General features: G+C 40.6%; 2 protein-coding genes across 2 annotated transcripts in view; one reads left to right on the forward strand and one right to left on the reverse strand.

Moving 5' to 3' along the window:
- Positions 1–5,955, reverse strand: part of TTC6 (tetratricopeptide repeat domain 6) — a 329,783-nt gene extending 323,828 nt beyond the window's left edge. The window contains exon 1 of the mRNA XM_027847447.1: positions 5,777–5,955. The gene's annotated coding sequence lies outside the window, so the exon portion shown is untranslated. The remainder of the gene's footprint in view (positions 1–5,776) is intronic.
- Positions 5,956–6,551: 596 nt separating this feature from the next.
- FOXA1 (forkhead box A1) lies at positions 6,552–11,269 on the forward strand. The gene is made up of 2 exons (XM_027847441.1): positions 6,552–7,038; positions 9,594–11,269. Exons 1-2 carry the CDS (start codon positions 6,964–6,966, stop codon positions 10,932–10,934), a joined length of 1,416 nt encoding a protein of 471 aa, XP_027703242.1. The 5' UTR covers positions 6,552–6,963; the 3' UTR covers positions 10,935–11,269.
- Positions 11,270–16,312: the final 5,043 nt, after the last annotated feature.

Consider the following 16,312-nt stretch of genomic DNA (forward strand, 5'->3'; position numbering starts at 1 on the left):
AGCTGATAACAACATGGGTAAAGCTGCAGAGAAATGAACAGCCAGTGAACTGCTGTCAAGGGAATTACCTCCTGAACATTTCCAGGCTCCAACACATGCTCACAGCTCAACCAGTTCACCAGAATTCGCCTTCTGGTGGCAATGATTTCCATTCTTCCTCACTCCCTTGGAGAAGTTGCTCTTTCCGACGGTATTTGTTTGGCAGTTACTAAGATAGAAAGTCGCCGTTTAAATCCTAGTTCTTTTGAAGAGATCAAAATATGGGCTGACTCTGGAACAACAGCAGTTACTTGCAAAAAGGGTTTTGTAGCCTACGGCTAAAGGGAGGAGGGGGAGCAGGTCCGGGTTTGACATCCTGCTCCTTGTACTAAATAAATTCTCTGCGTATAAAATGACTGGTGTTTTTTTTTTTTTAAAGGTTTAGAGGAAGGGTGGCAAGATTGAAGAGTGAGGGGCTGGGGGTGGTGCAAGAATGTAGGGGGGAACGGCTAGTGGGAAAAGAAAGGAGGAGAAAGGCGGGGCGGAAGAGAAGAGTTTGCCAGGTGAGTGAGAAGGGAGAAGGATGGAGAGGAAGGGAGGAGGGACAGGAAGAAGAACGAGGTGGTGGGGGAGGGAAGCGGGTCTAGATGCGGGGGACAGGAGGGAGGGGTAGAGCAGAAAGGAGGAGATCTCCAGCAGGTTCTACCTGTATTTTTTATCGCCAACTTTGTATAAATGGGTACAAATACTTTTCAAGTAAAGTAGGTGAAAGAGGAGGAGAAAGCCCTAGAGACACCGCGGAAAAATAGCTGACCTTAACGCCACTCCCCAAAGGCATCTTCCGAAGGGTCCCTAATGCCCAGTCCTATTGCTTTTCTCCAGAACCTGGGATACTACTGCCTAGGTTTGGAGTTTCGCACCCGCTTTGTGAATAGATCTGTTAGCCAAGTCTTTTCAGCAGTTGGGTGGTGGGGAACAATAGTGACCCGATATTGAAAAGGGAGAGCTGCAGCTAACCCACACCTTACAGACCAACCAAGTCCAGCCTTTGACATGCCCGAAGAATTAGATGAAACCACCACGCACTTGAAGGTTTCTGCCCTTCACTTTCAGTAACACGCTGGAGATGGGAAAATAGTGGGTATCAAGCACGGTCCCCATTACATTTAAGGATTGCCGTTGTTTCTAGATCCTAATAACACCGAGAGCACCGGGAGGAAGTCATTTTACCACATTAAGAGGCAAACCTCAGATTTCATTAGGACAACTGAGTTCTTCCCTTCTACTGGGGAGACTTAAGCTTCTTATCTAAGGAATGGAGATAGGCACCAAACCATACCACAACGGGCTTCCAAAGAGGAAAACTATGTGGCAAATCCCACTAGGGATCCACGGAGTAAACATAGTGTTTAGTTGGCTGGGAAATCCTGCCTGATAATGACCAAATATAATGAACAGAACAGATCAGCAAATAAATGGGGGGGGGGGGGGGAGAAGGAAACAATTCCCTAGAGGAGGCTGGTTCCATCCCATTGGAGTCAAACTAGAGGTTCCCTCACCCTGTGTGGTGAACAGAGTCCCAGCCTGTCACTTACAGATTGCTAGGTTTCTGTGCAGTCAGATAATATTGTACTAAATCTCTGCTAAGTAGAAGCAAGGATAATCAAAGGAGCACAACAAAACTCCTCACCTAAAAAGCTAGAATGTTAGATAGCAGAAGACTATGTGATGTAGTGTATGTTGAACCTGGAGTCAGGGGAGAAATATGGAGGGTTGAATCCCATCATTGACATTTATTAGGTGACCATGGGAAAATTACTTAACTTCTCTGAACCTCAGTATCCTCATGTGTAAGGCAGGGTTGGGTGTTAATAATACCTGTAATTGCCTACCCTTAGTAAACCATAAATCATTCTTTCCTATCTCTTGCTTTTCCATGACTGTGAAAGGTCTCAGAGCCGTTCTGAATAGAATAACATTAAGAGAGAAAAATGGGTATAGAAGAAAGTTTGTAGTACTTGAATTGCCTTAAAGTAAAGTAGCCCATTGGGGCTGAAGAAAACAGGCAACAATTTCATCTTAAAAAGTTCTCTAACATAGAAGAAGTGTCTCTTTTACCCTTTTTTGCCCTAAGTTTGATGTAGCTTTTCCCCCCTTTCCACCTTTGTTATTGAGTACTTAATTAAGACCTTTCTTTTTTGCTCCACCATTCATTGGTGGATCCATTTTCAAAAAGATAGAATCACAGACTGAGAGAATTTCAGAGTTGAAAGGGTCCTCAATGGTCATCTCGCCTAACCTACACATGAAAGGAACACTCACCATAATTGTGGTCATCCACTCTGCTTGAAGACTTCCAAGACTCACCATCTAAGGAAGCAATCCATTCTACTTTTGGATAACTCTAATTGTTTGGAAGATTTTCCAGATATCCAGCTTAAATTTGCCTATTTGAAACTAGCCTAATCCCTCCTCATCACAACAGCCCTTCAAATACTTGAAGGCTCATCAAATTCCCCTTGAGTCTTCTCCAAGCTAAATATGTCCAGTTCCTTCAACTGATACTCATGTCATGGACTCAAGACCATTCACTGGTTCCACTCCTGTGGACACCCTGAAGCTTATTAATGTCCTTTTTAAACTTTGATACCCAGAACTGAAAATAATACTCTGATTGAGGTCTGATGGTGGTGGATTCTAGTGAGATCATCACCTCCTTATTCCTGGAGACTGTGCCTCCCTTAACATATCCCAAGATTAGCTTTTTTTTTTTTAAGCTGCCACTTCACTGTACTGACTGCTGTTGATCTTGAAATTCACTAAAAGCTCTATTTCTTTTTCAGAATAACTGCTGTCCAATCATACCACACTGATTATTCACAGAAAAGTAGCATACACTCTTAGGATGCCTTTGCCTTATACTCACTCCCAACTAAACCTTTGTGTTGACTATTTTGTAACTCAGCTAGCCTAGATTTTAGTTTTTCTTCACACCACCAGGTCCTGATCTTACACACAAGAAACATTTTGAAACTTAAATAGCACGTGTCCAGAATCAGATAATTTTGGCCTAAGTATAGGACTAAGAAATAATTTCTCTTTTCAGTGAAGATTTTTAGATAATTCATTAAAAATAAGAAATGAAGAGAGAAAGATGTGAAAGGGGATATCTAAGGAATTCAAAAGGGTTGATTTGGCAGGAAGATTTAGGAAACTTTTCCAAAACATGTTCTGGGTACACACAAGCTAACTGAAGATCGATACAGAAGAGGTGCTTTCAAAATATGGGAAATTGACTTTCTTTGTATTCACTGTGCTTAGCACAGTAAAGCTTGCTGACTATCAATATTTAGGGGGAAAAAAATTTAAGGCCCCATACATTGAGTGAATATAAATTGTGACGACTCATTTTCAAGACTCTGGAATTTTCACTTGGTTGATAATTAGGGTAATTGATAATTACCCTTGATAATTACCCTTAAGCTCTATTATACCTAATGATCTTGAAAAAACATTCTTTAAGAAGGGACATCATAGAGATAACTATACTTCTATTGATTCCATATCTATGAGATCAATTCTGTGCCTTAAGCAACTATATTTAGAAACCACAATCAATCAGAAAGTCCCCCAAAACAGGAAATATGTTGCTCTTTCAATACAAGATCCCTATATCACTACTGTGTTACTGGCACGCTGATGGAGAATGTATGTTGCACAATAGAGAAACAACAGGAGGCGCTATGACTGTTGTAATCTGGTTTCCAAACCAAAAAGAAAACAAAGACAGGGTAGATAACCTAGTAGCCAAAACAGTTTAGCTTCAAAAGATACTGTTAGGAAATTTCTTTGAATTGTAATTCAAGTTTTGTAGGCAAATAAGGACCACTGTCTCTGCCTGCCTGCCTGCCTGCCTGCCTGCCTGCCTTCTTTCCTTCCTTTTTTCCTACCTTCCTTTTAAACAAATAGTGCCTCAGGAGGTAGTGAGTTCCCTCTCACTGGAGATCTTTAAGCTAAATAACCAGTTGCTGAATGTTTTGTAGGATGTTTCTTTTTCACCTATGGGTTTGACTAGATGATTCTGTACTTCTGTGAAGTTAATTTTCTTGGACAAGTCAAGTCTAGGAAGTTTTGGAAAGTAAACTAGGAACCAAAAAGTCCCGTTTGGCATTTTAATTCAAAATTGATTTTCTTTACCAACATCCTATTTTACAAACTTCCACCTCCAAAGGTATTACTAGCTTTCAATGGAATAACTTTGAAAAATACTCAAATAATTTTTAAAAATTGATGGCCAAAGAGAGCAACAAAATCATTCACAGTACTTGGAAAGAACAAGAAAAGTTTCTTTAATAATGTACCTGAAGTTAGCGTCCATATGCCTTTCAAGTGGAATTAAAAATCTTGCTGCTGACATGAAATCACACAAAAGAACATTGATTTAATAAATTTGTTTGTTTCAAAGATTAATGTCTCTTTCCAGATTTTAAAGAAGAGTTTAAAAGACAAAGAGTAGAAATAATCATTCGTATTATATATATATATATTATATATGAAGTACTTGTTTAGAAAAGTCAAAACAAGCTTCTTAAAATAAGATTAGTAAGATAAAAACCTATGAAAACTCAAGGTTGTTTTGTTTATTCAGAATCATTTTTTGCCAGAAACTCAATCAAGGAATAGTAGAACAAAAAAAGAAAAACCTCTTTATCTTTCATAACATCATAGATTTGGAGCCAAAAGGGACCTAAAAGATCACCTAGTCCAATTCCCTTATTTTACAGATGAGGGAACTGAAAGAGGCATAGAGAAGTTAGGTGACTTGCCTGAGATCACACAAGCAGGAAGTAGCACAGCCACTATTTGAACCCAGGTGTTCTGATTTCAGGGCAAGTGCTTTCCATTGTGAGGGAAGAGCTAGATTCCAAGTCAAAAAGCCTTGGGTTCTAATCCCTTTTCAGACACTTAATAGCAGTAAGACCTCAGGGCAAGTCACTTAAGTTGTATCTGGGGGGTTACTCAGACGTCCAAGGTTCCTTCTAGCTCTAAATCTCTAAATCAATGACACAAGTAGCCCATGGGAGCGTGCGTGTACACACACACACACACACACACACACACACACACACACACACACACAAAACCTCTTCTCTTATCATTCGTGGAGTTGATACCACTTTAGACCCAGACTCAAGCAAAAAGAAAAAAAAATGGTTTTCCGTATTGCGCAAGTCCTGTCAACTTTATGATGACCTATATATATATATATATATATATATATATATATATATTTATGGAAGATTTCTCACCTCTAATCTGTAGTAGCCATGGTAGACAGTAAGGCAGGAGACTGGAACCTTACCAATTATAGTTTAAATAAGTTATCGGTGAAAATGAAGTTATGGTGGAGGTGAGGGGCAGTTGGGGGAACAGTGTTTTTTCTAGTTCAGATATGGACTCTGAGAGGATCTTTCTCTTTCAAATGAGTCAGATGATTTAGAGAATTTCAGTCGCCCCTCCCCCCTCAACCCCCATAGTCCCCAACCTTACCCTGACCTTTCTCTATTAAGGAAAACTACATAGCATGCCTCCAGCCCCTTTCCAATGGGCAGAGGAAAAGGGGGGAGAGAGAACGCGAGGAAGCAAAAATAGTTGCTTCCTACTGCCTGCCCTAGCACACAGACATCTGCCCTCATTTTCTTTTTTCTTTTTATGATTGTTTCAGATGACAAGGGGAGTGGACAACCCAGCCAAGAAAAAGATGTCATAAAGATATAAAATTATTACAATGACTCACCTGCTGTAGCCGCAGGTACGGGTTACATTTCAGTGCATCCCGGTCTGCAGCTAGCCTGGGTATTCTGGGGTTGGCTTTAACGTCATTTTGGGGTGACTCAGATGACTGGATTTCCAGTGACAGAGCAAAAACTATTATTATTTTTGTAATGAGGCGGAAGCTGGGGCGAAAAAAAAAGTCCTGGGTTTGGAGCACATCAGCATCCTAGACCCTTTTGACTACAGAAAATCCCAGGTTTGAACTTTGGGAAGTTGAACAAGGAAAAGGGTTGAACAAGGAAAAGAGGCTTGAGAGAAGGCGATGTAGATTTGGGGGAGAGAGTGAGAATAGTGGGCGTAAAAAAAGACTCTAAGCTGGCATTACTAGGCTCTGTGATGGGAGCCGTTCCCAAGTAGCCATCTGGAAAACAGTAGGGTGCCCAAGTAAGGGGAACCTCGATTGCAGTTTAGTGAACACAGTCTTCTAATCTCCAGGCTTTGACGCCGGCTGTCCTTTGACTTTCAATTCTCACAGAGCCTTCCACGCCACTAGCGCCTCAGCCACAGCATTCATTTAGGGAGATCTGTTATCCTGAGGCCGGCCCCACTTTTTTTCTTTCCGAAGGAGAATATTTCCCTTTTTGTTTTCTTCCCACTTCCCTCTTTCCTCTCCCTCCAAGCTTAAACCAATTACGTTGCTTTGCAAATAAAGTGACGCCTTAGTTTGGGGGAGGGGGCGGTACGAGAAGGAAAGAAGGGAGTTAGGGTGACCGAGAGGGAGATGGGGTGGGAGGAATTGAGAGTGGCTGGTGCCCGTTTGTTTGCAGGTGCATCTTTGGCTTTGTAGGTGCAAGCGTCTTTGTGCAGCGGACAAATGGGGAGAGGAGAAGGAGGTGGGCACTTGGGCGACGTAAGATCCACATCAGCTCAACTCCACTCGCATCCCAGCCGGCACTTCCTCACTTTCTCAAGTGTCTCTCACCCACGACGCTCTATGCCCGCCTTTCCCTCTCCCCAACCCTCCCCCCACCAGCTCCAATAAAGCATACACCGGGAATTGGCTTCCTCCTAGGTGGGGTGCTGGTTTGGTTGGTGACTAGGGCTTTTTGTAGTGTTATTATTGTTGCTGGTTGTTTCTCCTCCTTCTCTCTTCCTTGCTGCCCGCCGCTTTGCAAAGGGCTGGATGATTACACCGGGCAGGTTGGCTCCATGATGTTAGGTACGGTGAAAATGGAAGGGCACGAAACTAGCGACTGGAACAGCTACTACGCGGAATCTCAGGAGGTGAGTGAAGCTGGGAGATCTGAGGTTGTTGCTCATGAAGGCGAGGAAAAGAGGATGGGGCACTGGGAATCCGGGGAGGACAAACTAATTCGTGGGACTGGGGATCTTTTAGATACTGCGACGACAGCTAACCATGCCTAGACCTGGATGAACGAAAACAAATCATAATCTAAGGACTGAAATTTGGGGTCAAATGGATCAGGAGTTAGAGAGATGTCACCAGGTTCAGAAAAAGGGTTTAGACCTTTTGAGGAGCAGGAACTCGGGGTTTTGTAGGTCCTGTCCTTTGGGGAAGCACTTGCCTCCACGAAACGGAAAACTGGAGTACAAGCCCTGCCACAGTGTAGGCAGGCAGGGACACGGGCAAGTTGAAAACGAACCCTTGGAGAAACCAGAGCTTCGTTGCAAGGCTGATGCTTCCATTTCCTGCCGCCCCCCCCCCTTTTTTTTCATTTCCAAATATCTCTCTGGCCAGAGTAGCTGAGTAACTAATGGACCCAAAGGAATCAGTCGTTCATTCAAAAACAAAACAAAAACTTAATCTTTTATAAAGATCTTTGAGGAAAAGGCTCCTAGGTAGAACCACTGGGTGGCGACGGTGAGAGATGAATAGGCCATTGCAGACAGAGAGAACCTGTTTCTCTTCATTGTAGGCCCCCCCCCCCCCGGCCCCTTTGCGTGACTTTGAGTGACTTTTTGACTTTTATTTTACAATACGCAAAAAAGAATATTGAGAAAAAGTGGCTAGGCCTACCACCTACTAAAACTAGTTTTCTCTTGAAATTACCCTGATTACTCAGAAGATTTATTACACTGGTACTTCCTGGACACATGCATTCAACCTGCATTTGCTGAGAATTGTGTGTCCCTGTGTAAAAAGTAATACGAATCTCTAAATGCCATAGACAGCTTAGTATAGCAACAGGAACTATTTTCATAGATAATATGGTTGCATTCATTTGACAAATATGTCTTTATCTGTATATACAATGTTCACATATGCATAGCGAATATTTAAACATGAGTAAACTCTAGCTCATGTAACCTTTAAATACTCTTTAATTCCTTTTTCTTTTCTAGAGAAGGAAGAAGATAAAACATAATTTAATGACATTTGCTTATAAGAATCAAATATCCTTTTAAGTAAAAGTTAGCAATTTCCTGCTTAATCTTCTGAAAAATTATGATTGTTATTCCAGATGAATTTTCAAAATATTACTGTGAAGTGCTTTAATTTTGGCATAATTTTTTAAAGAATGCAAACTTTTTCAGCTGTTTATTCTGTCTCAGTCATACTGAAATTCTTATTTCTGGTCAAAGAGCTCCTATACAGGTTTAGGCTGTGAATACAAATCAATAAAGTAATGTATGTCTTAAGTGGAGCTTTTAATGAATAGAATTAACATTTGAGAAATTTTAAGTGGCTGAAATTGTTCGTTTCCCAGCTTCTCTGATACATCATCAAGTTTGCAGCTAACTGATAAAGCTCTCTGCTTTGAGGTCATGCTTTACAAAGATCAAAGTGTCCATTTTAGTATGTCAATAAATATTACAATTGAGATGTGCTGTATTACCATACTCTGGAATATGTCGAGAGTATTAGAGAAAGAGGGGAAATTATTACAAATATCTGAACATTTTCAAAGGGGTTTTATATACTTATCATAAGTATATTCCAATATACATTGGAATCTCCTCTGTCTCCCCTCCAAATTTATTTTAAATGTTAATTTGCACAAACCTAACTTAAATTTGATGGTGATTTTACAAAGTTATGTGGAAATTAAAAAAAAACACAAAACTACCATTTGATTAAGATTTTTGAAGGCCCATTATGCTCTACATTAGGAAAATGAATGACTCTTTCCTTCATATTACTTAGGTAATTTCTGGTAAGAAATAGTACAGAAATACTGTGCAGAGAGACAGAGGAAACTGAAGGAGAGAGTGTTGGTTAAAAAGCCTGTTGCAACTCCAGCCTTAGGCCTTGCAAATTACATTTGTTAAGTAACAAAAGGAGTTTTCACTCTCTTTGGTCTTTTTTTTCTTGAATGAAGATGTTTCTGAAAGTTGGTTTCAGTATATATAATATGAAGAAATATGTTCTTTTTGTGGACAACAAATAAAGGATAAAAAGGTTTTTGGTTTTTAGAGGATTTTTTTTTGGTGGGGGGATATTTTCTAAAAGAAATCAGATTTAGGATAAAAGAATAGAGGAAGATACAAGGGTAGTCGGAAAGTGAGCTTTGCCTAATTTCTGGTATTAATAAGGTTCACACCCCTCTTTCTGGGCCATGTTATATGTTAGTATTTCCTCCATGCTTGTGGAAATTTGAATTTGTTTTTCCTTTTATTTTTTTCCTCCTTGCTCCTCTGGGGCCTCATTCTTTGCTGAGTGTAGGGCAGTCTATAGATTATTTATATGGTATTGAGTGGTCCTTTGGATTAGAGGGGAATGCAGGTGGCCTTAGGTCAACCCATTACCCACACCCATCACTCATCCCCCTCTACACTAGCTCACTCCTCTTTATCTTCTTTTACTCTCCCCACTGCAGGCCTACTCCTCGGTGCCCGTCAGCAATATGAATTCAGGTCTAGGCTCCATGAACACCATGAATACCTACATGACTATGAACACTATGACCACCAGCGGCAACATGACGCCAGCTTCTTTCAACATGTCCTATGCCAACCCAGGCCTAGGGGCCGGACTAAGCCCGGGTGCCGTGACTGGAATGCCGGGGGGTTCAGCCAGTGCCATGAACAGCATGACTGCTGCAGGGGTGACCGCCATGGGAGCAGCCCTGAGTCCTGGAAGCATGAATGCCATGGGAGCTCAACAGGCTGCCTCCATGAATGGACTGGGTCCCTACACTGGGTCTATGAACCCCTGCATGAGCCCTATGGCATATGCCCCTTCCAACCTGAGCCGCAGCAGAGGGGATGCCAAAACCTTCAAGCGGAGCTACCCGCATGCCAAGCCCCCCTACTCATATATTTCTCTCATCACCATGGCCATCCAACAAGCTCCCAGCAAGATGCTAACCCTGAGCGAAATCTACCAGTGGATTATGGACTTATTTCCCTACTACAGGCAGAATCAACAGCGCTGGCAGAATTCCATTCGTCATTCGCTCTCTTTCAATGACTGCTTTGTCAAGGTGGCTCGCTCTCCCGACAAGCCTGGCAAGGGCTCTTATTGGACCCTGCACCCGGACTCTGGCAACATGTTCGAAAACGGCTGCTACCTGCGCCGTCAGAAGCGCTTCAAGTGCGAGAAGCAAGCTGGGGCGGGAGGCGGCGGCGGCGGCGGCGGGGGCGGAGGCGTAGGTGTAGGCAAAGGAGGTCCAGAAAGCAGGAAGGAGCCCCCGGGAGGCTCCAGCACGAGCTCCAATTCCCCGTTACATCGCGGGGTGCACGGCAAATCCTCCCAGCTGGAGGGCGCCCAGGCGTCGGGTCCTGCGGCCAGCCCCCAGCCTCTGGACCACAACGGGGCAGGGGCGACAGGGGGCGCCCAGGAGCTAAAGACTGGGGCCTCTTCTTCGGCCCCGCCAATCACCTCTGGGCCAGTGGCGCTAGCCTCGGTGCCCCCCTCCCACCCAGCACACGTCTTGACACCCCACGAGTCCCAGTTGCACCTGAAAGGGGACCCCCACTACTCCTTCAACCATCCCTTCTCCATCAACAACCTTATGTCCTCCTCGGAGCAGCAGCACAAGCTGGACTTCAAGGCCTATGAGCAGGCTCTACAGTACTCACCCTATGGAGCAGGGCTGCCAGGGAGCCTGCCCCTGAGCAGTGCCTCCATGGCCGGGAGGAGCACAATTGAGCCTTCAGCTCTGGAGCCTTCTTACTATCAAGGTGTGTATTCCAGACCGGTCCTAAATACTTCTTAGCTCCTGTGACTGGTGCTTTTTCTGGGATGGCCATTCTGGGAACAGGAGAAATTAAAAAAAAACAAAACCATTCATGAAACCCCAATAAACTTTTTATTTCACGTTTTTGCACAATCTCTTCCCCCTCCAGTGCAAAGGACTGTTACTTTATTATTGTATTCAAAACGCGTTGTGTATGTTATCATAAAGCAATCCAAATAACCAAACACAAACTAAAATCCTTCCTGCAAAGTTTAGTGATCCACAATTGTATATAAAAAGATATTTCCTCTTGTTCTTCCTTCCCTCCCTCTAGTCCTCTCTCTTTCCCTGTGTATTTAAAAAAAAAGAAAGAGGTGGTCAAACTTGTAAAATATTTGTGTGTGGTTTTTTTTTTCACTCTCTTTGCTGTCCAGCTTCCCAAAAGTTTACAGGTATGTGGCAATGCTCTTAATGTTAAGAACCCAGATAAATAAACAAGTAGATTTGGGGGCTCTTTAAAAATTATTGAAGGATAGCACTGTTCTTAATGTAGCAAAACACAAACAGAATCCAAGAATCAGAGTTACTTTTTTAAAAAGATTATCTTTCTGATACATTCAGATAGCTGTTGACTTAAAAGGATATATATACCATGTATAATTTCTTAATACATAGGTGCACATACATGTATATCCTCTCTGCTTGCCTATGTATATGTGGTCCTACATATACCTAGGTAATATACATACTACGTCTTCAAAAGTTGCCTGGCCACATGATGTTACAAGGACCACTGCTCATTTGGTACTCCAGTCCCTTTCCTTCTCACCACCATATAGACCTGAGAAAAATTGCTTAAAAAAAAAAATGCCCACACGTAGCTCTCTACTCTTTGATTTGCAGACTATCAATGACTCAACGAGCATCAACTATGTGTTGGCACAGTAGGAATACAAAGACAAAAATAAAAGAAATTTGGTCATTTTACTCTGGGGTCACTTAACATATAAAAAATAAACCTGTGTATTATGTCATTATAGAAATGTTATTTTTTCAGAAAAAAAGAGTTATTACAGCATTAGGAGAGAGACAAGGTATAGGGTGCCTCATTTTGAAATCTGGTCCAAGATCCCCAAATTATTTTTATTGTGCCACTTATTGCCATTGTCCACTTGTTTCATCCAGTGTTAATGCACCTTCCACAGTTTGATGTGGTGTTAGCATAGCCAGATGGATTTTTATTATTATTCCTGTTTGCTTTCTCAGTGTTCTTAATTTATTGCATGGTTTGTATTTCTTTCTTTTACAGATGATATTGCTTTAAATGATGGTTAAAATAACAAATTAAAAGTTTAATTTTTTTAAATGTGATTGTAATGGGAAATATTTTCATTTAATTAGCAAAGAAAATAATCGAGATTTAAAGCTGTGGAGTATGTTTTTGATCACTTGCAGTTAAGGACTTTAAATAAAGCAAATGTTAACAAATAAGGATTTCTGCTTTCTTGCTATTGCATGCTGGTAAAATATAAGACCAATATTCTCAAAACAAAGAATTGAATGTAAGAGGGAAAGAAAAATTATCAACAATCAAAACGGGTGTATTTATTCATAAGAATGCCTCTAACATAAGTAAACTCAGTTTTCCCATAGAAAAATGACTGCTGGCAGAACCGGCATATGCAGGCTGAGACTAGAGGAATTCTAGGAATCAAGATTATAAAGATTATTTTATTCTGAGAAGTGTTGACTTCCATTTTAAGAAAGGGAGGTATGCCACGAGATATGCTTTATACAGCAAAATCTAATAACCTATATTTAAACCATTTTCCCCCTGAGGGAGCTCATCTTGATTTTTCCTCCTTATTTGAAATGTATGCAAACATAATGAAGTACAATTGGACATAATTAAAATGACAAAATTAGCAGATCTGGTTAATACTGTTCTTATTTTAAAAAACAGAATAGTGCTAGATACAGCGAACTCCAAGTGAAGGAAACAGAAATAAGGGAGTTCATTTCTGCTCCTGATCAGTTATATGTCTCGGTTTTCCAAGGTATTTGTAATTCTGTATATTGTAATGATTTTAATGTCGTCGTTTCTAAAAATATAGTCGCCAGGACTCCGAATTGGCGATTTCTATTGAACTTCAAGAAGCTTCAATGAATTTCACAGCAATACTTAGTTATCCACGATCACAAAGTCATTAATCTCCTTTGATAGCAGGCTAGCTTTCCAGTTCACCTATTTCTTTGTCAATCTTGTGCAGATTGACATCAACAGTAACAACAGCAGCCCAAGAAAAAGCTGATCTCAGGCGAGGAGCCTGTGTTTGTGAACTCTGTCACTTAGAAAGGTTTGAACTTGAACAACTGTTTGATCATTTGCACCCCATGCAGGAGAACAAGATAATAACAATTGTGTAATTCTCTAAATTATAGCATAATTGATTTTCCAGGTGAAAGAAGGAAAGATCACTTCCCCATTTAAATATCTAGAGCTCCCAATCACCTTTATTCAGACTACTGTCCATCAGAGGGGACGGAAAAAAAAAAAAGACCATTACTTGAGTAACTTAATTTATATATGATAACTAAGGTGTAGAAGGAATGCCTAAAGACCTAGACAAAGGGGTGGGGGAAAACCTGTAAATCCCAACAATTCTCCACATTGTAGTCGTGAAATTCTAATTCCAAGTACGATACAAACGCGTGGCAAGGAAGTCAGTGGTGTTAAAGGCCGCGGTATTTCACTTTGCAGCTGGTTTCATTTTTTTTTTTTTTGTTTCTTTGTTTAAAGCTCAAACTTTTTTGTTTTCTTGTCTGTCTCTCCTCCCCAACAAATTATTAAATTAATTTCTTGTTCCATTCTGCAGCAACTGAATCTGTCTTCTATAATTCTTGTTATTCTATTTAGTAAGCGCTTTAATTTGAAGGTGGAGAGAACCCCTCCAGTCAGCTGGTGGTGGTGTGCGGCGGAGGCAGCGGATTTTAGCGATAGAACTTGGGAATTGTGTTTACTTCTCTAGGACTCTGAGATTTGGATAAGGAAGGTGGCTCAGTGAGGAGTTGAAAAAAGAGCCCTGCCTTCCCGCAGCGCCCACTAAAAGGTTATGAAAGGCCAAAATGGCAAAACTTTAATAAGAAAGTGGAAGCCGCAAAACATTCACCCAGTCAGATCATCGCATCAGGGCACGAGAGCCTCAGCTGTCTACCCCAGAGCTCTTTAAAGCGATTTCAGCATTTTTGCACTTTTTCTGGCTCAAGGGACAACTGTGCAGTGGAGGGATTGTTGGAGGCGGCAGGGCAGGGAGTGGCTGAAAGGCGAAATTGTCTGCACCTCCGAAGAAGTGCAGTTATTCATTGTTCGCCGCCCCACCCCCAGAGAATAACGCTTTTGTTTGGCCTCAGACCTAAAAGTCAACAACAAAAAAAGAGGAAAGTCGCCTATTTACTGCTCCTGTAAGCACAACTGTGCCTATTTGCTGCGAAGGCTCTGGCTGTTAATCCTCTCCTTGGAAGCCTGCAACAACAGAAAAAAAAAAGAAAAAATCCCTGGTTCTCTGCGTTACGGAACTTAGTGCGAAGCATCAAGCTCTTGCTGGAGCAGTTGTGATCAGGAAAGGAGGGAGAACGTTGGTGGATTTGATGGGTTGGCTTCCAAGAATGTTGCTTTCCTGTTTTCTGGTGCGAAAACATCTACTTTTTGCCACCCGGGACTTACTAGATCTTGAAGTTCTGAGATAAGATTCAGTGTCCTTTCAATGGAGATGGTGAAGGCTCAGTTTCGTTCCTGTACAGTTTTCTGCGTTTTCACAATTTCTTCTGGGGAACTCTCCCCTCCCCCTTTTCGGTAGAGAAGAGAAGGGAAGCATACTTCCTATGTAATAAAAACGTAAAAGAATTTAACTGAACCATAATGCCATTACGATTCTATGGGAGAAGGAATTGGACATTAGGGAAATTTTTCAAATTTTCAGCAAGCACCAGTAGTGATGTAGTGGAGACATGGGCACTTTAAACCTTTTAGTTCCCTGAGGTCAGGTATTTCTTTTTCACCTGTGTATTTCTAGCACCTAGTACATAATAGCCGCTTAATAAATGTTTGTTGAATTGAACTGAAAGAAAACTGGACAACTAGGGAGTGGGGGGAGGGGAGAAAAGAAGAGGCCAATTCTAGCAGTCAAACATTGAGGAACTAACTCAGTAATGCTTTTAGATAGATGCGAATTCAGTTACAACATAATATTTAAGATTGTAGACAGAATAGAAATCTTAATGTGTCATTCATTGCCCTTGGTCCCTTGCTTTACTCTATAGGAGAATGAACTTGTGATAATAATCAAAAGAAACCAAGAGATATAAAGCAAAACCCTCAGAAAAAAAACAACTTAACTTCCAGTTTCAATTTTTTTCTAATTGATCAAGACAGATTTTCTTGAGAAGAAAATTAGATATTACAATATTTTAAAAATCATATGCCTTCTCATATTATTTTCTATTTGAATCAAGTACAAGAACAATTTCTGAAGAGATTATATTTTTAGAAAATCATACTTTAGCATTTTATAAGTTGGCCTCCATCTCTGTGTAAATTAAAATAAAACTTTTTTTCAAAAAAGTTAAGTGATCAATACAAACCCTTCTAAATGTACCCTGAAGCAAGTAAACCATACCCAAATTTAATTAACCTTTTCTAAAAATCAATCAGTCTTATTTTGGTTTAGCAGTAATACTGTAGACTAAGACCGTATTGCAGTGGTAATGTACATAGTAGCTACAAAGCATTTTCATTTGTAATAAACCAGAATGTCAAGACAAGAAAAAAATTGCTTAGAAATTATGTAATCAGCATTTAATAAAATTGTATTTGCATTATTTGCCCTCATAACTTTAATTGAAAACTATTTGCAAATTAATTCATGCTGAATAATACATATTTTTTTTCACTAAAAAGAGTGAAGGGACAAAGGCATTGTAATATACTGGGTTACAAAGATGTTGGTTTGTGTATATCTCTATGCAGTTAGGGATTGCCTAGAAATTGATGTTAACCGGAAAAGCCAATACTATCTGACTCAAGATTGGAAATTGTGCAATAATTTAAAATTCAATTTTCCCTTAATGAGAAGAATTCAGGGTATATGCAAGACAATCATGAAAGTAAATGTAAGAAAATGTATACAGAATTGAAAGCTGCTATTACATACCAGGTTTAAAAATAATTCTCTTTAAAAATATGAAGTTAAAAACGTCTCACTGAGTATTTTTATATATTTTTTTCCAATCGATTGTAGAAAGCATTTAACATTACACCAACATTTAACAATAGATTAGTGGAGGTCGTCTTGCGTTTCGCTCCATATAAATGCCCTTCGAGGCTAAAGCAGTTCTGTTTGTATTTCTCTTCTTAGTGT

Source organism: Vombatus ursinus, unplaced genomic scaffold, assembly GCF_900497805.2.
Source record: "Vombatus ursinus unplaced genomic scaffold, bare-nosed wombat genome assembly UNPS02015406.1, whole genome shotgun sequence".
NCBI classification, from domain to species: Eukaryota; Metazoa; Chordata; class Mammalia; order Diprotodontia; family Vombatidae; genus Vombatus; species Vombatus ursinus.

Bases quoted from the DNA above. Each gene is read 5' to 3' on its own strand.
- FOXA1 (XM_027847441.1), top strand. From the start codon at position 6,964: ATGATGTTAGGTACGGTGAAAATGGAAGGGCACGAAACTAGCGACTGG. The intron at 7,039-9,593 runs GTGAGTGAAGCT...TCCCCACTGCAG, and splicing joins ACTACGCGGAATCTCAGGAG to GCCTACTCCTCGGTGCCCGT.